This window comes from Lepus europaeus, chromosome 17, assembly GCF_033115175.1.
Source record: "Lepus europaeus isolate LE1 chromosome 17, mLepTim1.pri, whole genome shotgun sequence".
In the NCBI taxonomy this organism is placed as follows: domain Eukaryota; kingdom Metazoa; phylum Chordata; class Mammalia; order Lagomorpha; family Leporidae; genus Lepus; species Lepus europaeus.
Genome location: NC_084843.1, coordinates 24246031 through 24272417, shown reverse-complemented (window position 1 = coordinate 24272417; position 26387 = coordinate 24246031). Strand labels below are relative to the sequence as shown.

Sequence of the window (26387 nt, the reverse complement as noted above, 5' to 3'; positions counted from 1 at the left end):
AGGTGTTTAGCCTGCATCCACCACTCAAAAAAGCCTCTTAGAGGTTAGAGGTGGTAGGTTCCTAACTGAGCAGTGAAGGTTTCCAATGGAACTTACAGTGTCATAGCAAATTCCCATTTACCCCAAATCTAAGCAGACAGAAAGCTTAAGGCTTTGGATGTGTTTTTTTCTCTTTTTAACCCAGTCCAGTAGGAGCCAAGGGGCAGGGATACAGGGAGTAAATAGCAGTATATGTATACTGAACAGGTAATGGTTTAGTGGAACCACTTAGGTTCAGTTTCTCTCTCTCACTTTCCCCTCCTCCACCTAGACACACAACACACACACACAGTGTTGTTCCACTTCATATTAATTTGCTATGAAAAATTTCCCACTTCCCACATGTCTTTACAATGAGGTTAGATGGTTGGAATATAGATCTTGAAGTTGTTAGAAATCTTGAAGTACTTTTTGAAAATGAAATAAAAATAAGAATAATTTGATACTATTTCCTAAAGATATATCAACTTTTAATCCCTTAACAGCTGATCACCCTTGTTTGCATGGGCATATCCTTATGATCAAGTGGCATGGGATGATGGTAATCCTCCACCTGTCAATCCATACAGAAACCTCCACCTTTGTTTCAGCTGATGGAAATACCTTAGCCCTTAACTCTTCCCTGGAGTAACAGGAGTCTGTTGGGCAGGATTAAGGGGTGTTTGCTGCACTGTGCGATGGTCAGAAGGGCTCACAGCAAGTGAGCAAGTGTCATGATTGGTTTGGGGAACAGGGTGTGATCTGCATGCTCTAAGGGACACTGCTCTTCTGTCAACTCTTGTACTCATTGATTCCTTTAGAGTTTGAACAAGTCTTTTCCTAGTCCATACTGATGGCGTTTGAGAAGGGCCCAATCGTTGGGTAAATGGCTAGTTCCCCGCTCTCTCCTTTGCACAGAATGATCAGGTGTAACTGCATCAACGGAGTTGTGATCAAATCTCTTGGATTTGCTCCAGGCTCAACTACTCCTGCCCTCCTGTTAGGTCCTCACATGCACAGGGTTGAGTGGCCACTCCTCTGCACTCTCAGGAAGAACCCTGCCAGGATGAAAAAGGTTGAGGGTAAAGAAAAAGCAAAGACAGCAAGGTTCTGAAGTCCGATTCCGGGGCAGGGCACTCAGACATGAGTGAGGGCTCCGTCCTGTCCTGCAGCTGAAGAATGCCTTTCCAGGAGCCGTGCTGGACCTCCATTGCCCCATTTATCAAACCAGATCTCCCTTCTCAAACACTGGCATTCTAAAACCTTTCCTCTCTAGGAAATGCCGTAGGAACCCTGTAAAGAAGGACCTCTTGGGGTGCTGTCAGTCAGATTTTATGGCCCTGTCAGTCAGGACCATAAAAAGAGTCTGCAGGATTCCCAGTGTACAAGAGGTTCATTACAGACAAAATGGGAGGCTCTATAGAATGTCTTTGAAGTCGACTGGACAGTGCTGTAATTTCTTTCATTCCTTCTAAATTTTCTGAATTGCTAGTGAATTCTTCCTTCTAACCCCATGGAGGGTGGACTATGGTTTTATTTTTTTAAATATGTATACACATATGTATGTGTTTCCTTTTTGAAAAAAAAAGATTACTTATTTGAAAGGCAGAGTTACAGAGTGGCAGAGAGAGAGAGAGAGACAGAGAGAGACAGACACAAATCTTCCATCACTGGTTCACTCCCCAAATGGCCACAATGGCTAGAGTTGCACTGATCCAAAGCCAGGAGCCAGGAGCTCCTTTCCAGTCTCCCACACAGGTGCAGGGGCCCAAGGACTTGGGCCATCTTCTACTGCTTTCCCAGGCCATAGCAGAGAGCTGGATTGGAAGTAGAGCAGCTGGGATATGAACCAGCACCCAAATGGGATGCCGGTACTGCAGGCCATGGCTTTATCTGCTACGCTACAGCACTGGCCCCTCTATTTATTTTATTTGAAAGGTAGAGATACAGAGTGATAGAGATAGTCCATCTACTGATTCACTCCTCAGATGCCCACAACAGCCAGGGCTGAGTCAAAACCACAGCTCAGAATTCCAACCAGGTCCCTCACATAGGTGGCAGGGAGCCAAGTACTTGAGTCATCACCTGCTGCCTCTCAGGTTTCATATTAGCAGGACGCTGGATCTGGAGCAAAGTAGCCAGGGCTCCATCCAGATCCTCTGATTTGGGACACGGGCGTCCTGATTGGTGACTTAACCACTATGCCAAATACCCATCCCAGACTGTCTTGAAGGACTTAAGCATCTACAATCTGTAAGGCAAGATGTCAAACCCTAAGAGAATGTCTACAATCGGCCCAAGTCATATATCACATTGATAACTGATGTGTTAGATAGGAACTTGTTTTATAATTAACTGTGTTTTCTGAGTTCTGTTGCTATAGAATTTGTTGCTCAAAAAGTAAGGCAATGATTTGACCTCTGCCCAATAATTTCTTCACCCTTCTAAAATATACCCTTAAGTAGAATTATCTCACCATCTGAGGTTTTAATTAAAGTTCTCATGATAATAAAACAGGCTCTGTTAAGTGTTAAGTGTCAAATCACTTTATTAATTAAGGATTAACAACATTGTAGACAAGTTTAGCTGCACACACAATAAATTATATTTAAAATACAGGATATTATTAATGCATAAAATCTGAAGTTGTATCTTTGGTAAACACACAGCAACAGTGCAGAGGTATTTAGAAGGTTCATGGATAAATGGAACCAAGAGTGAACCAGCAGAAGGAAAATTCTCTCTCTCTGTTCTTCTCTCCATAACTGTGCCATACAAATAAATAAACAAATCTTTAAAAAAGCTTTTATGAGATCTGTACTTTTTATAATAAACATTTTCCATGAATTTTTAAGAGCTCTCCCCATGTAGCATTAATACAAATCCTAGATAGTCAAAGTTATTTGTAGAGTTCAAATGACTTTGTAAATACATATATAAATGTATAATGAATACATACATGCAAGATTACATAAGTATAAACACATATACACTTATCTGTATATTTATGCAAACACAACACCCCCTCCCACACACACACAGACGTGTATGTGTGTGTGAGATGGAAAGAGACAGGGAGAGAAAAGAGAGACACAGATACGAACCTCTAGGATTCAAGTTCTTGGAAAGACTTTCAGAAAATCCTTTTGTAAAATAATCATTTTGGTGGTACCCACTATGTGCCAGATATAGTTTTAGAAAGAAACCCTTTCCTCTGTGGGATCTGGATGCTACTACATTAAATAAATATGGCATATAAATGACTTGGCAATATAACCCAGAATACTATGCCAGGAGATCCAAAATTTTCTTATGAATTTCAACAGGTAAATGGAATAGCAGGAATATTATCATTTTTTTATGGAAATCTCTGGCTATGAGCTAACTTTTCCCAATTATTTCCCTTCCTTAATGATGAAAATAAAAGGAAAAACTTCTGCTTTCCTAAGACTTCCTCTACTGTGGCCATCAAAGAGATCACATTTCGAGTCTCAAGTTCTGTGAGGCAAAGATGCAGACATCTGAGTATATCACACGTCACCTTCCTGAATGGATTCAGGACAGAGCTGGATGCTAAGCCCCTCCACATCTCACAGCCCTGGAATCTTGGGCAGTGGTCCTAAAACCAGCCACTCCTGTGTTAGGACCAGAGAGATTTACGGGTCCTTTTTCGTTTCCCTCTCATCTTGTAACCTGATTTATCCTGATTCTCCTGTATGAGGCTTATTTAATCTCCTGCTACTGTCTTCCTTTACCTTAAACAATACCACATATATACCAGTCTCTGTGTGACCTGGTATTCCCTAGCAAGTTCAAGTCCACAGTTTAATTTCTGTGTTCATCTAAGATTAAATGGTAATAATTTTCTCACAACCTCGGATAGAGTTTAGCTGGTCACATGGATATGAGAAAGATTGACCTCAGGGCCAAAGCATTTATAGAAAAGATGAGATAACACCTCTGTTTGCTGTCCTCCCCACTGACTCCCCAAGAGCTTGGTAGAGCTTCCCTACCTCTTCTCTCTTGCTTATCAAGATATTTCAAATAATAGAGCATACCGAATTTCTTATAGAGGTCTGCAGGAAAAGAATTTTTTGTCTTTTTATGAGAGTAAGGTAAGTCTGGGAAGCATTTATGAAAACAAGCATAAACAATACAGATTATCTCTTGTTGTTTTATTTAATTCAGAGTCCGTCTTGCACGAAAGCAGTATGAGTTTTTTCAGGGCTCCTTAGACAGAAGAGCAAACCCCAGAAGAACTGTCAAGATGTGATTTCTGCTTTTGTACTAGATTTGAAAGGACCTTGAAACCAAGTGGACCACCAGGACTGAACAGTGTTTTTCCCTAGTGGAATGGTGTTGGTAACAGTTGAATCAAGAGTTCAAAAACTGTGCGTATTACCTAGGAAAAACAAGGAACGGGAGTTCCTCTGGGAACAAGAATGCCTAGCCTGACAAAAACACAATAAAGGGGCCGGCGCCATGGCTTAACAGGCTAATGCTCCGCCTTGCGGTGCCAGCACACCGGGTTCTAGTCCCGGTCGGGGCGCCGGATTCTGTCCCAGTTGCCCCTCTACCAGGCCAGCTCTCTGCTATGGCCCGGGAGTGCAGCGGAAGATGGCCCAGGTCCTTGGGCCCTGCACCCGCATGGGAGACCAGGAGAAGCACCTGGCTCCTGGCTCCGGATCAGCGAGATGCGCCGGCTGCAGCGGCCATTGGAGGGTGAACCAATGGCAAAAAGGAAGACCTTCCTCTCTGTCTCTCTCTCACTATCCACTCTGCCTGTCAAAAAACCAACCAAACAAACAAACAAACAAAACAACAAAGGGGTAGGCTGCTGGAATTCTATGTACCACTGTTCGTCCTGACTCTCTCTAGTTCAGCTGTGGTCAAGGAGAAAGAGGGACTGCATTAACGTTCTACTACTTCATCTTGATTCTTTTTTTTTTTTTTTCCAATAAGTTCAGTTCAACACTATTTTTTTAAAAGATTTATTTATTTGAAAGGCAGAGTTACACAGAGAGAGAAGGAGAGGCAGAGAGAGAGAGAGAGAGAGAGAGAGAGAGAGAGAGATCTTCCATCTGCTGGTTTACTCCCTGGATGGCCGCAACGACCGGAGCTGTGCCGATTGAAGGCAGGAGCCAGGAACTTCTGGGTCTTCCATGGGAGTGCAGGGGCCCAAGGACTTGGGCCATCTTCTACTATTTTCCCAGGCCATAGCAATGAGCTGGATGGGAAGTGGAGCAGCTGAGACTTGAACTGGTGCCCATGTGGGATGCTGTCACTGCAGGCAGCAGCTTTACCCACTACGCCACAGCACCGGTCCCATCAGTTAAACACTTCTAATGAGCTTCTGTATGTGAAATGCTAGTATATCTTAGGGGTGTTCTGAAGGTAAACAGAATTCTATCCCTTGGAGGAGCTCTCAGGCCAAAGTGGTGGGACTAGGTGAGGATACAGGCGTCATCAAGGAACTCAGGTCAAATAGCCAGGAGATGAAGGGAAGGAAGTGAAGTCATCACACCCACAGTAGGTGACAATTGAGTTGGTCTGGAAATTTCAATAGCAGTTCACCAGTGGAAAAACCAAATAATTGACAACAGCATGTAATTTCCAAGAAAGAAGCAGAGGTTTTTAAGTATCATATTCACTAATGTAAACTTAGTGCCTAAAGGGGGAGTTGACACAAAGGAGGAAGTGGGTGATTATTTGTTGAGTCAATGATTTCAAGGTAAGGGAATGAATGGGAAAAAAAGGCAGAGGAACCAAAGAACATGGCAGGGTATAGGAATCTGGTCTGTATCCAGAGTGATGTTTTTGAAATTTTAAGTCTGATGGAGTCACTCCTCTTCTTGGAAGTCATGGAGGGTTGTCCATTATCTTTTGGATAGACTCAAAACTCACTGGGCTTATAAGTTTCCATACTGACCACTGGTCTGGGGCCCTATTGTTGGCTCCTGTGATCTGACCACCCTTCTCTGATGTGCTGATTCCTTCCTGCCCCTGGATCTTTACGTCTGCTTTCCCTTCTCATTTAGAAGACACAGACTTCTAAGTATCTTTTAGGTCTCAGCCTAGGTATCAGTTCTTACAGCTAACCTTCCTTCAAGCTGCCAGTTAGGTTAGATCTCCAAACTACTTACTGTATTGGACCTGTATAATTTTTCCTCTCGCTATACTTTATATAATAAATATTAATGAAAATGGCACTCATTGTTTAATATCGTTCCCCTCCGCTTTCATTAAGACAGACAATAGAAGTATGCGTGTGCACACATACATAAATACAAGGAAGACTCTGTGTATTTTGTTGTTAGAATGAATTGTTAAATTAATGAATAAGTGAATGAACAGGGTGAATCCCAAGACTCTTACTTGTGTTGATTGTTGTGACTTCTTTGATCTCCATAGCTCCAGCATGTTAGGCAGTTGATTATGGAGAGTCTGAAGCACTATTATCAGAATCCGGGAGGTTGGGAGCTAGGTGGCCATGAGAGCAGACCATGTCTCCATGCAGAGGTGTGTATGCAGTGTGTCTACAGCACAAGGCACAATGGCAGGTGGGCATGAAAGGGCAGCTAGAGAACGAGGGCCCTCCTGGAAATGATTTCTGATTTCCCCCTTGCAGAGAATCTGCCCGCTTCACACTGTAGCTCCAGGGAGTTGCCTGGGAGAGAAAGTCCCCAGCTTGGAGGCCTGAGATGTGCTTACTTTTATTGACCCTTTTTCTTCTGTCTTTTCAAATGTTATTATTTCAACATCTCCCTGGTAACCTTGACAGAAACTATCTAGTCTAGCCTGATTCACAATGAAATGTGACCGTTCTTATTACTTGGGGCTATGAACAGGATTGGATGATTGACAACCTGGTGGTCCTATTGCGGCTCAGGCAGTGGCTCTCCAGCTGATGAGATGCCTGTGGCTGTTAGAACACAGGGGCCTTTTTGGTGCCCTATTTCTTAGAAGGCTGCGTAGCCCAAAACAGCACTTTAAGAAGAGAACTTTGTTGTTGTTGTTCTTGTGGCGTGGCTCAGATGTGGAATCAGAGGGAAATCCTTGATTTCCTGTACCCTCAAAGCTATGTTAGAAAGTCTTTTCTAATAGGAAATGTTTGAACCAACTGACTGTGATTTAGCTGATCTTTTACAGGAGCCAGGGAGAACCTAGCAATGTCCCAAGTGCCAAAAAATAAATAAATAAAAATCCCCGAAGGAGAGAGGAGAGAGGCACGGCTTTTCTAAAAGAAAGCAGATACTTCTTACTCAAACTGAGCCACAAAAACCCTAGGGAGTGTTCAGTCTGATCTGGAAGAATCCAGCAGAGGCTTTACAGCCAGTTTGTGTCTGTTTGCTACTTTCTTTGTCCCAGGCATCACACTGAGCACCTTCTCTAACTCTCAACAACACGACGGGGTAGACATTTTTAGGGTTACTGGGTACGTGAGGGTGCTGAGGTTCAACTCACCTATTCAGAAAGATGCAAAGTAAGAGCAAGGGATCTGTATTTCAAATCCAAGCTTGAAGCTAAAATTTGAGGAAAGCTTTTAGAAAATTTTAAAGTTGGTTTTGTAAGGACCATGAAGGTATGTGTGGAAAGAGTGGGAGGGATATTAGCTATTCAGCAAGTATTGATGAGTACCCACTGTGCTGCCTGAAGCCAAGTTACAACAGACTCATTCCTGCATTTTATTATTGTTTCTGAAGATTTATTTATTTATTTGAGAGACTGAGGTACAGAGAGGGTGGGGGGAGACAGAGAATTCTTCCTTCTACTGGTTCACTCCCCAGATGGCCACAAGAGCCAGGGCTGGGCCAGGAGCCAGGAACTTCCTCTTGGTCTCCCCCGTGGATGCAGGGGCCCAAGCACTTGGATCATCTTCGGCTGCTTTCCTAGGTGCATTAACAGAGATCAGAAATGGAACAGCCGAGACTCGAGCCAGTGCCCATATAAGATGCCAGTGCTGCAGGAAGCGGCTTAACCCACTATACCAAAATGCTGGTCCCCCATTCCTGAATTTTAACTGACAGTCTTTTGTTAAAAAAAAAACACGTTAAGAACATGAAAGAATTAGGGGGCAATTAAATAGTAACTTATGGGGTAAATTGTAGTGACTACTGGTTATCAAAGAAATGATTAAAGACACACTCAAAGGGCTTCATGACTATATAGAGAAGATGGGAAGAGGGCATTGCAGTATGAGCAGAACACAAGTGGAACGAATGTGCCTGGCCGGTAGAAAGGAGAGAAGTGACAGGAGCTAGAAGTGTCTTCAGTAAATTGGCTAAGGCCAACTGCCTTGCTGGATACGTTTCTAATGGGCAGACAGTCTGATCCATTGTTTCACCAACAGAACTAATAGGCAAAGTGAAGGGGAGAGATAACATTTTTGCCTAAAAAATTACACAAACCTCAAATTTGCAGAGGTTTAAAAAAATGTAAACACCTTCTTTCCACTTAAGAAACTGTGACCATCTGCTAATGGAGAACACACTTTAAAATATGGCCTCCGCACTGCCTGGGGGCCCAGCCCTGAGCTCAAATGCATTGTTTAGCTTCTAGTAACTGCCTCCGATAAAGTCGTTGGAAATGAACCAGAGCTGCTTCCATTGATCTGTTTTTCAATTCTCTCTTGTTTGCTGGAGGAGCCTGATTTTACTTTGCCCAGAGTAAGTCATTCGAGTAATCAGTAAATCCAGTGGAACTGCCAAGCCGCTGCCTCTGAGGCAGCCTGTTTGACTCAGAACCCTCAGCCCATCCCCAGGGAGGCCATCAACTCAGAGGACCGCTCCTGTTTGTGCCACAGAACACGGAAACAGAATGCCCACCTGCAGAGGGGCTTCTGCATGATACTGGGGTGTTGGGGGACTGATAATAGCCTAGCAGGAAAGACTTATTTTGATGAACAAATTGCTGTGTGAGCTCAGGAGGGGGCAGTATGGTGGCTGAGAGCAGGGGCTTTGGAGGCCCCCTCTTCAAGAGCGGTCTTCGCCAGCCCCTTCCATCCATGCGACTGCAGCTGCCATGCTTAACTTCCCTCTGAGCTCCTGTGCCCTCACCCAGGTATAGGAGTAAGTGCAATGTCTTTTACCAGGGGATGCTGGAGGTGTTTTTGGTCCCCACTGTCTAATGATCAAGAAATGGACCACCTACAGGGAAGGGCTTCTGCAAACTAGACCAGGAGTCAGGAGCTTCTTCCAGGTCTCCCCATGTCAAGGACTTGGGCCACCTTCCACTGCTTTCCTAGGCCATAGCAGAGAGCTGGATCAGAAGAAGAGTAGTTGGGTCTCGAACTGGCTCCTGTATGGGATGCCGGCACTGCAGGCCATGGCTTTACCTGCTGCATCACAGTGCCGGCCCCCTTGGAATGTTTCTTACTCATCATCCCCCCACAGCACTGAATATAATTGTGCTTGTGTGTAATTGGTGCTCAGCAAATTAATATAGTGAGTGAATAATATCATTGTACTGACTGCAAATTGTTGAAGAACAACTATTGATTTTTCTAGTTCTTCTGATTTTGTTTATTTATTGGTTCAATATTTGACACAAAGAGAGATGAAGTATAAGTGTTGAAATATAATATTATAGGGGCCGGTGCTGTGGTATACCAGGCAAAGCCTCTGCCTGCAGTGCCAGCATCCCATATAGGTGCCAGTTCAAGACCCTGCTGCTCCATTTCTGATCCTGCTCTCTGCTATGGCCTGGGAAGCAGTAGAAGATGGCCCAAGTCCTTGGGTCCCTGCACCCGCGTGGGAGACCTGGAAGAAAGAAGCTCCTGGCTCCTGAATTTGGATCAGTGCAGCTCCGGCCGTTTTGGCCAATTGGGGAGTGAACCAGCAGCTAGAAGACCTCTCTCTTTCTCTCTCTCTCTCTCTTTCTCTCTCTGTGTAACTCTGATTTTTAAATAAATAAATATTTTAAAAAAGAAATAAAAATATTATAACATAAAGGAGATATCCCCTCTAATCCTCCGCCTTGCAGCTCTGGCACACCGGGTTCTATCCCGGTTGGGGCGCCAGATTCTGTCCCGGTAGCCCCTCTTCCATGCCAGCTCTCTGCTGTGGCCCGCGAGTGCAGTGGAGGATGGCCCAAGTGCTTGGGCCCTGCACCCCATGGGAGACCAGGAGAAGCACCTGGCTCCTGCCTTCGGATCAGCGGGGTGTGCCGGCCGCAGCGCGCCAGCCGCGGCGGCCATTGGAGCGTGAACCAACGGCAAAGGAAGAACTTTCTCTCTGTCTCTCTCTTTCTCACTGTCCACTCTGCCTGTCAAAAATAATAAAAAAAGAAGATATCCTCTCTTACTTCCTATCTTATAGTTCTTTGAATTTACCTATCTTTTCTCCTCTTTTCAATCGCACCTTGAATGTTCATTCTCTCCTTCCCCTCATTCCTATCTCTTAGGATTTCCATCATCATTAAACTCTGACTTATCTTTTACAGGTTCATACAACACATTTTCTCATTCATCTTTAGGGACTTTCAACTTTCAAATCCATAGAAGGGGCCTAACTAGTTATGAAAAAAATAAAGCACTCTGGATATGTGATGATTTCTTACCATTCTTTTTGAAAAAAAAAATCAGCTTTCTTCAGTTCCAATACCTTCTCATCTCTTTCTCAGTCTTCCTTTTACCCCCTCACCTCCCCGTATATGTTTTCCTTTGCTCCCTGTCTCCATCTACCATCTCACCAAGCGTTGTATCGTATAACTAGCAGAGGCTCTGCTTTCAGGACTCTTGCTGTGGATCCCCTGCCTGTTTCTATTAAGATCTAGTTCATGTCTTTCTTTCATTCACTGCAGTTTCTCCTGCAGCCACTGACCTCCTTTTATCCCTAATCCCATCTGCACCCTAATGGGAAAACAATCAAGTGGCACGGATACAGAGGCCTGAATTTCTGGGGACCAGTGCCTGCTTCTGCTGATGAGCGACCTGCCCCGAACACGGCCCTTTCTGCTGGGATTTGAAATCAATCCTCAACAGCTTCCGCCATGGGAGCACGGGAGGAGGGGTAGGGAACCGGGCCTTTCAGAGAATTGGACTCTTGTGAGAACATTAGCCAAAAAAAATCACAGGTTCTCACTTATCAAGTTGCTATTACAAGAACATTTAGTGTTTCTTTATTCAACAGTATGTATTGATGACCCACTCCATGGTAGGAAGCCCTAGGAGCCAGGTTAGAACATAAACAAAATGGTCTAGATCTGTGTTAAGAAGATATTTCTATTCTAAAAGCAGATCACCATCCACTGGTTCACCCACCAAATGCCCAAGATAGCCAGGGCCAATCCAGTCCATAGCCGGCAGCTGTGGGAGCTCAATCCAGATCTCCCACGTGGGTCATCAGCTGCTGCCTTCCAGGGAGGAAGCTGGAATGAGGAGCAGAGCTTGGCGCTCTGATGGGAGATGTGGGTGTCCCAACTGGAGGCTTAACCTTTAGGTCAAATGCATACCTCCAATTTTGAGCTTTTTTTAAATGAAAGTGATGGTGTGTGTGTGTGTATGTGTGTGTGTGTGTGTGTGTGTGAGAGAGAGAGAGAGAGAGAGAGAGAGAAAGAGAGAGAGAGAGATAGAATTGCCTTAAATTTTGAGTTACCTCTAATTTCCAAAGATTCTAACCCTGGTGATGGTTTCAGATTATTGTGTCTCTCCTAGTCAGAGAAAGCAAAACAATGTCAATGGACGGGAACATCACAGATTATTAACTTCTATTGGGACTTTTATTTTCATATCTATAGATTTGTTATTTTTAAATTTTTGTAAGGAGAATGCATTCTTTTTATAATAAAAAAGGATCTCATTTATCAAAATGTCCATATGAAGATGATCCCCCAGATAAGGGGAGGGAGGGACTGCCTGTCACTTTGTGTTGGCAATTGTTTGGGTCATACTTATTTCACCTTTGAGCCTGTGACCTACAGAAGGGAGAGTCTTAACTACCCACCCTCATTATCCCATGCTAACCAGTGCCCTGAGTAAATTAATACTAAATCATCTGAATGAAACATATGACTAGGAACCAATAAAAGATAAGAATAGAAAATAGACAAATCCTACTCATAAAATAAAAATTCAGGAAATTGCTAGATAGTGGCTTCTGTTGAAACAGTGCTCTAAATAATTTCTTCAAGGTCATCTGGTTAATTTATGCTGCATTTGTAAGTTATTGTGTATTTTAAAAATTAATGAAAGATTTAATTATAGTAGTGTTGCCTGTGACCTTTTGTGAAATGACTTCATCATAAATCTGCAGGCATTTCAGAACTGTTTTCCAGTTTTCTAATAATTTGTTCTCAAATTAATGACATTCAGCCAGTGAAAGGAGTTGAGGCTGGGTAAAAGGATTGAGTTGGGATTTGTGGTTTCCTAGCAATGGCTAATTCTGAGTCGTGGACGGAGGTGGCAGAGAAGATGGTGTGTGACTCACCAGAATCCGCAGCAGGTTTAACTATTTACTTAGAGGAATGAGAAATAAATCCAAAGTGTCAACAGAGAGAAATTGCAAGTAGCCAGACTGGGTCACTGCGGAGCAGCTGATTTGGGGCACATTTATATACATGTAAATTGGGACTAACACCTGAACCAATGGGAGATTTTATCTTCCTTCTTAGCATTCACAGAAATTCTCTTTTAAATTTTTCAATCTATTTTCAATTTTTTATTAGAAAGGCAAGTTTTTATTAGAAAGAGGTGGCGGGGAGGGGGGGGGAGAGAGAGAAAAAAAAAGGGGGTCTTCCATCCACTGGTTTGCATCCCCAAATGCCAGTAACAGCCATGGCTGGGCTATACTCAAGCAAGGAGCCTGGAACTCAATCTGGGTCCCCTACATGGGAAGCAAGGACCAGAGTACTTGAGTCGTCACCGCTGTTTCCCAAGGAGTGCATTAGCAAGAAGCCGGAATTGGAAGCAGAGTTGAGACTTGAATCTAGGCATGTGAGCATCCTGGACCAAACAGCCTCATTAGCTGTTCTATTTTACCTGTCAGTTGTGAGTCTATGCCTACTCTCCAGATTGGTGGCCACTTTTGAAGCCTGAATTAGACTCCATCAGCCTCGTTGTCTCTGGCTCCCATATACTTTGGGGGCTCAATGAGAACAGCAAAGCTTTCTCTGGAAGGGAGAAGGCTCATTTCTCTGGAGTCCAGGGCATGACCTAGCTATATCATTCTGATCCAGCAAAGTGAGGGAAAGGCTATGTAGAGGAAGACTGAATCATAGCACATCACAGAAGGGCCTCTGTCTTAGAAGAAACTGGTAATGAACATCGGTAGTTCCATAGTGGGCAAACCCTGGGATAAAAGACGGAAAAGTCTGGCAAGTTTGTCTTGACTGAGCCTTTGCTATTCAACCAAGTCCTTGGATATGATCATGTCACTGCCCTGTGTTTCTCAAACCAATAGTCCCATGCAAGTGTGTAGTCACATCTGGTGGCACAGTGTGACTTGACTTGCAAGCTGAAATAGTTTCCCATGAAAAGCTGTCAGCATAGAGAAAGAAGGGTGTTTGGAGACCTGGGTTCTAGTTCTTATTGTTCTTGCATAGTCTGTTTCCTTATCTGAGTCTCAATTTTTTTCAGCTAACCTTTGAGCAGGTTCATTCCTCAAAACCCTCCCAGCATAAGATTTACAATTCTGGTTGTCCTTTTTCACGTCTCAGGGATTCCCAACCAGAGGCCAACCCAGTAAAGAGTGGCATAGGTCAAGATCACTCACCCAGTTCTCTATTCAGTAGATGCTGTAGACCTTGAAACAATAGGACCATAATTAGGACTGGCTAGGTACATGTTCTGTCCATATTTCCTCCTTCTGCTTTCCCCCATTCATGCTTTTAGTTTGATATATATCATGGTGTTTTTCCTTTTGTGCACACAGGTTATTTAGAGCTGCAGGTAAGAGGGCCCCTGTGCCCATACTTCAATATCAAACCATGTAGTCAGACGGTTGTTAGTGAGTCTTGAAGCACCTAGACAAGAATATGTGCCTTGTTGAAAGTACAGTGCTAAGGATTATGTTACAACAGTTGCTGAAAATGCACAAGTTCTACTCTTTACTCTGTCATTTTCATGTTACATAATCTTGTTTGATGAGTTATTTAACTTTGAGCCTTAGTTTCCTCATCTGTTAAGGTACTCCATGCAATGTCCTTAGCATAGTCGATGTTCAATAAATTCTATTATTGGTGGTGTTAATTACTATTGTGGTTACTTGATTTATTTCCACTGAGGACCTACTGTTTACAAGTATTGCAGCAGGGATCACAGGAATATTAAAGCATAAGGGATATTATCTTCCTCCCAAATTTTCAGGCATCTGGGGATGTCTTTGTGTTGCAGTCGGTTAAGCCCCAGTGGAGGCATCTTATATTAGAACGCTGGTTCTTGTCCTAGCTGTTCCACTTCTGATCCATCTCTCTGCTCATGTACCTAGGAAAGCAGCAGGAGATGGCCCAAGTTTTCGGGCCCTGCCACCCATGTGGGAGATGCATTTCCAGATCCCTACCTTTGGCCTGGCCCAGCCCAGGCCATCATGGTCATTTCAGCAGGAAACAGCTGAATGGTAGATCTCTCTCTCTCTCTCTCTCTCTCTTTCTCATGGTAGATTCTCTCCCTTCCTCCCTCCCCCTCTCCCTCCCTCCCTCCCTCCCTGCCTTCCCCCCTCCATTTTTCCCTCTCTCATCACTCTTTCTAATGAATAAAAATAAATTTTAAAAACTTACCAGGCATCTAACTAAAGCAGGTACTAATAGCTAAGTACCAATATATAACAATACTAACAGTTTAAAAGTATTAATTGCTTAAGCTAAGAGTACTGTAAATGTAATGCTTATTTTAATCTCAGAACTCTGTTAGATATTGTTGTTCCCATCATTTTGCACATGAGGAAACCAGAATGTAGTGTCTGATGAGCTCTCCGTAGGTCAGGGTTGGGGCTCACATCTTGACCTATCTGCTGTCAACACCTCTGTGCTCAATCACATCACTCTGATGTCTCTGCAAATCCATGGCAAGCACTTATTTTTAGGCAGAGCTTGTATGAGTTGCAAACTCTCAAGAGTTTGAAATCTAGCAAAGAGGATAAGACTGTTATTTGCATAGTCTAAGAATTTTGACACACGTTGGAAGTACAAAGGGTCATACTCAATATACATGTTAAATGATACTGAAATTCAGAGATTTTTTATTTTTGTAGGAAGGAAAGGAATTGAGGAGGAGGAAAAATCATGGAGGACATAATACAAAAATTACTATTTGGCTAAAAACTAGATATAATGACATACCAAGAATATGGAAGAGTACCATGCTTTTATAGTTTTATGATTATGTTATCTAAAAACTTATAAAAAACACAGAGGTGGGAGATTTTTAACCATAAGAAATGTTTTAATACACCTCACTTAGAAACCAGTAGTCCAATTGGTCCAAAAGTTGGTATGATTTTGAATATTAATCATATTATTAGAAAGCCTGATTTAAAGGATCTTTACAGAAGCATCCACCAAACAAATGGAGAACACCTATTCTTTGTACACAAATATTTAATATTTTTTTAAGTTTACCATACAGTGAGCCACATGAAAAGTCTATACTGCTTCCAAAAAGCTGACAAAATTGAGATCATATTTCTCTAAACATAAAAATTAAATGAGAAACTTAGGATAAATGTAAGTATAGAAAGTAAAAAGAAAACCTCATGTGTTTGTCAACAAAACCATGAGTTAATTAGGAGTAGGTCTGTTCCTCAAAAAAGAAATCAAAATGCCAGAATGAAATATTTAAGTTTGAAGAGATTTCCTCCTCCTCCTCTCACTGTCATCCACAATGCGCTGCTTCTGATGTGACCTGAGATTTGAAGAAAGAAAACGAGTTGGACAAGGCAAGTTGTGTGGAAGGCCCCCCAAGCAGAGGAAGATCAGACACAAGGAAATCATGCTTCTGTGAGTGGAACAACATACGACTTGGTTTCAGCAAAGTAAATACTGTGTACAAAGGTACTTGGAGGCCAATGTGCAGGAGTAGAGATTCAATATTGTTAGCATCACTTTGCACATGAGGAAACAAAAATGCAGTGTCTGATGAGCTTTCCTTAGGTCAGGATTGGGGCTCACATCTTGACTGTCTGCTGTCAACACCTTTGCTTCACCACTCCACCCTGCTGCCTCTGCAAATCCATGACAAGCGTTTTGTCATCCTACCTATGACAAGATTGCATGAGTGTTCGAGATCAAGGAAAAGTACCTTGAAAGTCTTCTACGTGGAGTTTGGAGTTGCTGAAATGAAGAAGATTGGTAGCCACTGGTACTATCAGAATATGGAAGTGGGAGTCAAATGCAGTTGGTGAAGTGAGAGATTTCATAGATGTGCAAAGAAAAGGATGGGGAGATGTTGTGGAAGTTAAGAGAGAAGATCAGGTTCAAGACTGGGTTTCTGCTAATGTGGAAGTTCCTAGCCTGATGACTAAAATTCAGTCTCAGAAATTACAGAAGAAGAAAGGCAGGAAGAAGCTGATAGTCAACTTTGAACTTACTCTGTTTCTGAAAATGTTAAATAAAAATGAGAGTTGGTGGTTGAAAGAGCTCAAGAAGCAAGTGCTGAAGTCACCAAGGAAGAGAAAGGAGGACATCCTGTTTGCCAGGGAGTGAGTGACCCACACATTACTCCATTTGACTTCAGTTAGGTTCCCTTAGAACTCAGTCTTCAGTGAAGTCCATCTACTCCAACTCCCAAGGGACTGTTTCTGGTTCTTGCTGGCATTTCTAGAACCTTCTTAGTGACAAATCCATAACCTTTCTCTCTCTGAAGAATTGTGGCTCACCACTGTCTTAAACTTCTCAGCCTTGATCACTATGTAAAAAATCTGATGTAATTGGAGTTTGGAAAAAGAATCAAATGACTTTGCAGGGAGAGTCAGGTGACCCAGAGCTGCTCTCCAGTAAAGAGGTAAACAGCTTTACAGTGCCAGCTTCTCTAATTACATTTAGTGTGCATTGTTTCCACCTAAATTACAGCAATTATATATCAAGATCCCATTTGAAATCATTTAATTAATGAGTAGCTAACCCACTCTGTGTGCAGAATTCTAATGAAGCCTTTTATTTTTGTGAACCATCTCCCTCCCTCAAATTAATGACTCCCCTTGCAGAAAGACTCACTCAGTTCTGGAGGGTGGATTAAAGAGGATGTGTTATTTAGAGTCCTAGGAAATCTCATTTGTCGAAATCCTAGCGCAGTCCAGGATTACAGGGGGCAGATCAGCCACTGCCACTTTTCCCAGAAAATTGTTTTTAGTCTTCTAAATTCCAAAGACTACCCAACTCAGCCATGTTCTTGACCCAGAAATAAGGGCATATGAAGCTATAACCCCAATTTTGGAAAAAGTAAATGATTGTGTTAGATTAATTCTATCTATTAATCAACCTAAAATTATTTGAGTGTCTGTTGTATAAAAGAAGGGCCAGTAGAGACAGAGATGAATGACTATAATAGATAAATTTTCAGGTGTATTGTCACCAGAAGATAGATCTTAACCCTGTGGGTAGATATGGGGACTGAAAGAAAATAAACTCTTTGGAGTTGTCTTGCAGGGGCCACATTCCATCTAGACTTTTGTTGTACCCCGTTCTTAAGTATGCATCACTGATTGAAAACCATCTTTTCAAGGAAGTTGTAGACTTAAGAGATGAGGTGGATTTCTCAAGGCCACCCAGCTAATTTCATGGCAAACTTGGACTTTGAAAAGCCAAATCTTCTGTTTCCTTGACTAGTGCTCTTGCTACCGTGTCCAAACCCCTTGTGTGGAAACAACCACCAAAGAGCATAGGAGAGACCATCTGTGTGAACAGTTTGGTTGGCTGCCTCGACATTTAGCACTAGAGGGTTTTAAACAAATAGAATTACCCCCTTGTGTTTATAGAATCCAAGCAGAAGATGAATCTAGAGTGGAAAAACTTTCATGAAAAAAGTCCAAGTGGCAAGGGAAAAGGAAAAGAAAAACAGAAGTAATAAATTTTAATTGATTTTTTTCCCTGAAAATCCGTTTAGTGAGAAATGGCTCAGAGAATACATTCATTTTGTTCCTGTGTTTGGCAGCAACTTCCTCAGGGGAACAAAGGGTGGGCTACCTGTTTCCATGAAGCCATTTTCATTACGTCAGAGGTGTCAGTTGTCTCCAGGCTCACCAGCAAGATGTCCAAAGAAATAAATGCAGAGGCCGGCGCCGTGGCTCAACAGGCTAATCCTCCGCCTCGCGGCGCCGGCACACCGGGTTCTAGTCCCGGTCGGGGCACCGATCCTGTCCCGGTTGCCCCTCTTCCAGGCCAGCTCTCTGCTGTGGCCAGGGAGTGCAGTGGAGGATGGCTCAAGTCCTTGGGCCCTGCACCCCATGGGAGACCAGGAAAAGCACCTGGCTCCTGCCATCGGATCATCGCGGTGCGCCGGCCGCAGCGCGCCTACTGCGGCGGCCATTGGAGGGTGAACCAACAGCAAAAGGAAGACCTTTCTCTCTGTCTCTCTCTCTCACTGTCCACTCTGCCTGTAAAAAAAAAAAAAAAAAGGAAATAAATGCAGAGAGATAGTTCTGCATTGGGAGTTACATGAACCTTGGAAAAGGAGTTTTGAGCTAGGCCTTTTGAAAGCCCTTGATGAGAAAGTGGTTGGATGAGTCTGTGAGTTCCAGTAATGAGAATGATGGTGGTGATGGTACTGAATATGTGTTGTCCTCAGGAATTTTCTGGATTTTCATATGCCTTATCTTTCACAGTGGTGTTCTGATTACTTTGGTAAAATTACACTTTAGTGCAGCAGCCATTGTGGGGTGAACCAACGGAAAAGGAAGACCTTTCTCTCTCTCTCTCTCTCTCACTGTCCACTCTGCCTGTCAAAAAAAAATTACACTTTAGAAAGGGGGCTAGGAGCACATTTCTGAAGAAAAAAACAAGGAAATGGGACTCTTGATAACAGTGGATTTGACCATGCTAGAAACCAGATTCTTTTTGCCAAAGATTTGAGGATAAAACTCTATTCTTGTCCCTCAGGATCAGTCAGCTGTTCTTTATCAAACAACTAAGGTTGAAAAGATTCTGTTCCTTATGGGATACAAAAAAGTATAAGAAGTACTCCCAGATTTAAGGAATTTCTAACTGGTCGACAAAAATTCAACCAAAGATACAAAGAAATTAAGAAATTCTGAATGTGTGATGTAGAGAAGTGTTTCTCAAGTGTGGCCCCTGTGACCAGCAACATCAGTGTTGTCTGAGGCTTGACTGGAAATGCAGTGCTGGGGCAGGCCTTCAGCCTACTAGTAAAGATGCTTGTGTCCTGCAGTAGCATGTCTCTGATTCTTAGCTCTGGTCCTTGACTCCAACTTCCTTCCAGTGCCCAGCCAGGGAGACAGCACTGATGGCTCAGGTAGTTGGGTTCCTGCCGACTTCCTGTGGTAGACCTGACCTGAGTTCGAGCTCCTGGCTTTGGCTCTGGCCCAGACATTGAGGGCACTGGGGGAGTAAACCAGCAAATGGAATCTCTTCATGTCTGTCTCTCTGCTTCTTAAGTAAAGAAATAAATACATTTTTAAAAATGCAAACACTTAGGAATTCCAAATGTGCTAATCAGAAACTCTGGAGGTGGGATAGTCTATGTTTAACAAACCTTCTGGGTGATTCTGGTGCAGATATTGGAGAATCTCTGATAAAGAGACCATTTCAGCTTTTGAAGAAACAGGACTCCCCTGTTACCAGAAAATGAGTTTGCCGAAAGAAGTAGAACTTGATGTGCTTATGTGGGAATCTTATTACCCTTTTAAAGATGCTCCATGACTTTGGATCCTGCTACCCGCCCCCCACCTCTTGGATTTTCATCTTTAATTAACATACAAACTGCTCCCCCCTCCTCCATGCCAGCAAAGGTGCTTCAAGTGTGAGGAGTATGCTGCACCTAGTTTGTGGTTAATAGGCTCCTTAACTTTAGAGAACTATTTCCAGAGGATGAGAATTTTTTTATCTAGAGATTTGATATTTGTTGTTATTATTAAACAGAATCAACCTGGGGTTTCTCTTTTCCCAATTCAGGATCAAGTTAACATTTTCAGTGTTTATTACCCCCAAAAGATGGGTGGTCATGATTTCTGTTGATGGTTGCTATGATTTCCCTGTTGGATCCTTACTTCCCCAGTTTTTCTCAAGAATTTTAACACATTTTCCATAAATATTAATGGAAAGAAAAGAGAAATGCCTGGATATGAATGAGCCTTTACTTCCCGCTTATTTTGTGTGTTGTTTCTTTAACTTCCATAGCTCCAATCAGAAGAACAATGACTGAACTGTAATATTGAACAGAATCAGAGAATCCAGCTGTATGCCCTAGAAACACTGTGTATCTGAGTCACTAATGTGAGGGGGCCAATAATGAACTTGAGACTTCCCAGAATTGAAAATGGATATAAGTATGGGGAGAAAATTGATGCCTGGAAGTTGCTAAGGGGCTTTACACCACTGATCTTAGTTGGGACCCATTGAGAAATTGAGCAAAGCTCATAATCCTAACAGCATTTAAGTGATTAAAATTTTGTGTGTGGTATATGAAAGCAACCTCATGAGACAGCAAACTAGCACACTCTTGAGTGAAAATATTAGTATATCAATTTACAGTTCAAGGAAATCCCTGGGAAATACAATATAAGGAAATCTAGGATATAAGCCAAAGAAACATAGATAAAAGGGATGTACCTGCCAAGAATGCAAAAGAGAAGAATGTGAGATAGTCCACATGTTCTGACCAACTACCTGCTTTTCTTTTGAGTCTCACATGACACTCTAAGATCAGAAACAAATATCCCAAAGAGTTGGAAATACCAATAGTAAGGAGACCCTTAGAGACATCAGGGTCAGTTAGGCTGAGCACCTAAAATGATGCCTACTTCCTGTTTAAAATCAGTCCTGGAAAGTGATGGAGTTTTAGCTTGAAGTCTGTGCTCCTAACTCTTGAGCATCTCTTGCTGCATGGGTAACTTTTATTAGAAAGTTCTCTTGCATTTTGTATACTTTCATCTTTAGTTATTTTTTTTATTTTATTTTTTGACAGGCAGATTTAGACAGAGAGAGAAAGAGAGAGAAAGGTCTTCCTTTTTCTGTTGGTTCACCCCCCAAGGCCGCTGTGGCCGGTGCGCTGCGCAGATCTGAAGCCATAAGAGATCACTCTTGAATGTCCAGCTGTTTCTTTTCCCTTCCGTACCTCTTCCTAACTCATGTCCAGTTAACCAACCATAGCTCTTAAAATGTTACTTAGATAGATAGAAAGTGCTATTGTCATCCTTGGTAGTTTCTGTGACTGCTATAACAAATTACTACAAATTGGATGACTTAAAAGAACAGACATTTATTCTGACACAGGTTTTGGAGGCCAAAGTCCAAAACAAATGGATCCATAGGGCTGCACCCCTGCACCCCCTTTGCATCTGTGGAGGAAATGTGCACTTTGCCCCTTTCATCTTTTGGTAGCACCAGAGATTCTTTAGCTTGTGGCTGCATCTTTTGCCCTGTCTTTACATGATCTTCTTATCAAGGCGTACTTCTCTTTGTGTGTCTTGCAAGGATACTTGCCATTGGATCTAGGACCCACCCTGTTAAGCCAGAATGATTATATCTTGAGATGCTTAATTTACATCTGCAGAAGCCTTTTCCCCAAATAAAGTCACACTCATGGTTCCAGGGAATGGGGTGTTCCTGTCTTAACGGAGACTACCATTCAACCCAGGATGCCATTTGAATCGTTCTTAAACATTGGCAACTGTGAACCTTTTTGAGTAATGTGATAAAATATATGTGAATTGTCCATATATAAATACACATACTCCAATTAGCACATGTTTTAGTTTAACATTTCAAGAAATCCAAAATCTACCACTACCACCAAAGCCCAAACTTATACTATTGATTGAGAAACTTAGTCTCTGTCCTTCTTGAATGGTATCTTCCAAAACTAACCACAACTTCTTTGTGATATGGTTAGTGTAAATTAGGCCAGGATAGTGCCTCTTTGGTTCTAGATAATATGTAGAATCCTGTTCATTTATTTAAAGATCATCTTAAATGTTTTAAGCATTCCTGAAATGTTTACTTATATTGATTACATTGTATGTGGATACCCTTAAGTGGCTATTATTATTATTTTTAATTAATTTATTTGAGAGGCAGAGTTACAGAAAGAGAGAGTGACAGAGAGAAATCATCCACCTGCTGGTTCACTCCCCAGATGGCTGCAACAGCCGGATCTGAGCTGATCCAAAGCCGGTAACCAGGAGCCTCTTCTGGGTCTCTCACGCTGGTGCAGGGGCCCAAGCACTGGGACCATCCTCTACTGCTCTCCCAGGCCATCAGCAGGGAGCTGGATCAGAAATGGAGCACCCGGGACTCGAGCTGTCACCCATATGGGATGCTGGTGCTGCAGGCAGAGGCTTAACCTACTATTCCTCGGCACTGCCCCCAAGCTGCTATTATTATTTATCCTGAGATATAGTAAGCCTGTTTCATTTATCCAATGCTTATGTAATTACCAGGGGATGGTTTTGACCTTTCTCCTTGTTAATCATATCTTATTAAATTCTGCCCATCTCTTTAGACTCTCAGGACCATATTGGGTCCTGATTCTGCCTTTAAGCATATTGACTGTGTCTTCTAGTTTTGTGTCACCAGAAAGTTCGATTTCCATTGATGACCATTATTTTCATGTCTCCAAGTCATTAATAAAAATGATTAACAAAAAAGAACAGACAGCAGAACCTTTGAGCTCACTATTCTACCTCCTTACTGGTTGATTTTAATAACTTAATTAGGCACTGTTCAGCAACATATTTTTATAAGCACCTGGCCCATATTTCTAAATCTTTTCTTCGAGACTGCAATGGAAGACCCTGTCAAATGCCTTGTTTCCATCCAGGTAAATTGTATGCCTCCTATTTTTCTCTTCTGTGTGCCTAAAATGTTTTTATGGAACGGAATGGGATTAATCCAACACGATGTACTTTGTGATCCATGAAAAAGCTATAAATTACTGGGAATAGGCAGAAGTGTTTGCCTTTGCATCACTAATGCCCTGCTGCTCAGAAGACTCCAATCAGGGAGTGCTTCCTAGAGGAAGTGGCGTATTAATACATGGGCTTTGATGTGCCAGAGATAGAGGAAAGGCTACATTTGTCAAGGACTTCTCCTACTGGTTTGTTTTGTTTTATTCCCAATGAGCTTATCAGCTTAACTCCCCTCTCTTCAAACAAGTGGTAATTTATGGTAAGAGATAGCCATTTCATTAAAGATTTAAAATGAACTGACTATTGGCCACTGCATGAAATGAGTTCAGACCTGAAAATGGAAATACTTTAGGGGGGAACTGGACTTCAAGGTATGGGATTCAGAAACCATTGGACTTAGCAAGAATACAAGAGATAGAGAGAAGTCAGGGGAGAAACAATATGAAGTCCGCCCTTCTCCACACACTGTCTACCACATACGTAGAGTACCCTAAGCTCTGGGCTTCCACCACCAGTGCTGAACTAAGAATCATATACAGATGGTGCCAGTTTCCTACAGGAGAGGCCCTCAGAGTTTGTTTAATCTTTTTTTTAGAGGGTTCTAACAAGTTGTATTTTATCTGACAGTACATTCAAAGTTGTTACTTGAGGTGTGCTTTAAGTTGTATCATCTATAGGAACAAATTATTCACTTACCATTTCACAAGTTTTGTCAGTCCCCACCCCTCCCGTATGCATCCTCATCTTTCTGAAAGCAGAAGGAAATGTCCCAGGAGACATAGTGTCCTAATTGTCACCATAAAGATAGTACACTTCAGCAGAGAGGCGTCAGGGTTGGTAGTGTGATGGAGTCTTGCTGAAGTGAAGGGCATCCAATTCCTTGCAAGACTTCAATTCTTTTAAGCTCTCTGTGGGAACAGTCCCCCTTTCACATCACTGTGATAGATGTCTTGCATTGTAATTGCAAGACATGCCGCCTGAGTGGAGTATGGATGATCAGTCTTTTTTTTTTTTTCTATTTTTCTAGAAACGATTGATCATTCATATTTATAGGGCTATCAACTGCTGGGCTTTGCAAAGGTCAGTATTGATTATCTAAGTCATGCAGATGGTGTGCTTCTTTAGTATTCATAAATATGAGTTCTTTTTGTGAGACTACTGTTATTTTTCAAGGAAGAGGAGAAAAGATTGTATATTCATATGAATTAAGCCGTGAGGATTTCAAATAAAACACATTTAGATTCAGTCAAAATTGGCAGGCTCATACTATAGATTAGCTGATCCACTTTCCCTTCCCCAACACACACATGTGTACAGTACAACTTATAGATGAGGAATTGAGTCATGTCAGTGGTTATGGATAGGTAAAATGCCACTGTTGGCATTAAGGAGACATGGAAGGCTGTTCGTCCAAATATTAACACTGGTTTATTCGGGGTGGTAGAATTTGACTATTAAGTGAATTCTTCTGTGTCTGTGCTTTGTATATTTTAAATGTTTACTGTAAAGTACATATGAAGGTACTTCAAAAGGTTCATGGAAAATACAGATAAATTTTAAATGCAATTAAATGGTCAAAGGTGGGGTGGGGGTAATGTTTGGCCTAGGGGCTGGCATGGCCACATCAGTTATTGGAATGCCTAGGCTCAATTCCTCCCTCTAGCTCTTGGCTCCAGCCTCTTGCAGACGCAGGCCTGGGGAGTCAGAAATGGTGGCTAAGTAACTGAGTGCCTGCCGCCCACATGGGAAGCCTGGATTGAGCTCCTGGCACCTGTCTGTGCCTGCAGTCAGGTCTGCTGAGGGCATTCATTCAGCAGTAACCCAGTGTTACTCTTTTCCTGTCTCTCTTTATCTGTCTCTTCAGCCTTCAAAGAACAACAAAATGATAAGCTTGTTTGGGTAAAAATTTTGGAAATTCAAACCTGTAAGGGATCTTCAAAGAGTTCACAAAAAATGCCTACTATGAAAAAAACTATACATGGATTTAAAGATTTTTTTTGCAGCAAAATAAATTTATCTTTTTAATGTCATGCTCCATGAACTTTTTGGAATACCATCTAATATTATTTTTACAATTAAAAAAGGTTGATTTTAAACAAACTATGTGTGTCATGACAATTGCCTGGAGTTGTGTGACCAGCGAACTTCCTCCTTGGATGCCCTTCAAGGGACTCTGTTGGAGGAAGAGGTCAAGTCCAGGCTACGGTGAAATCCTCATCTCCTTCCCTGCGTTTGTGCATTGGTGACTGATTATGAGGTCTTCTCCACTTGTCTTTCCCATCCCTTCTCTAACCACTTAGAGTTTTTGGCCACTTCAGCCTCCGCTCTGAATGGCAGTTGGTGAAAGTGGACTACAAATCTATCTTCAGCCGGCACTGCGCTAAGGAGGACTATCAGACCTGGCACCTGCTCAATCAGGTACACCCCAGAGTTGGGGAGGGCTGCCTTCAGAGAATGGGGACTGTTACAAGCCTGATTTAGTTTCATCTGGGTCGTCCTTTTTTGGAGAAGGAAATTGGGCCATGTAGGTTTGGCTTTGGGATACAGGATTGCACACACCCAGGTCCAGCATGGGCAAGTGATATTTTGTGCCCATTTTGCACCCTGGGATCCTATATACTCATTATGGCTGATGAGCTTCCTGGGAAAGAGGTGATGACAATAACATGGGGTTTTAGCTCTATCCACAGATAAATGAGCACCCGGTAGCTAGAAGACCCTCCAATAGTTTGTTCATCTTAACCTGCCAATGTGGAAGGTGAGAGTATGTCTCAAGTCAGCATGAAGTAGGACCACTGAGAAAGGATGCGAGGACGGATGGGTCTAATGATGGCAGTCATTTATTGCTATGAAACCTAGGGAGGCTTCTACAGTCGTCAGAACTGTTGGCTCATTGGGCTTTGTATGAATTTCTCCCCTATTTTTGTTCTTGAATAGGAATTAGGACTTAGGCATGACCCTCTGTCATAGAAAGGAAATTTTGTAGGTGAAATTCAGTTTCACTATGATGAAGATGATGTGAAAACTATCCCAGAACGGGGTTCATTTTCACTAAACTGGAGCCATTTAGGCAATTTCCTGGTAGAACCTTTGCATTTTTTTGTGGAGACGGAGAAGAAACAGGATGATCTAGACATCACTGGCCTGGGTGGGTGGAGGATGTCAGAGGGCCACCCTCCCTAGTGCCCCTTTTGTGGAGTGGTGAAAGATGGACACTTTTATTCTTGGATACCCTGGTGGTCTCTGGGGATGAGATTGCCACATAGAGAGAACGGAAGGCCGATGCTTCCTGCTGAGAAACCAGCTCCCTTCATCTCCTTTGTGTTGTTTCTGACTCACTCACTGTGGACTTTCTCT

General features: G+C 42.5%; 1 protein-coding gene across 1 annotated transcript in view; it reads left to right on the top strand.

The window, feature by feature from the left end:
- SORCS3 (sortilin related VPS10 domain containing receptor 3) overlaps nucleotides 1-26387 on the top strand; it is a 638451-nt gene that overhangs the window by 559369 nt on the left and 52695 nt on the right. Inside the window, exon 15 of the mRNA XM_062214350.1 lies at nucleotides 25331-25448. Coding sequence (XP_062070334.1) covers nucleotides 25331-25448 — 118 coding nt within the window. The remainder of the gene's footprint in view (nucleotides 1-25330; nucleotides 25449-26387) is intronic.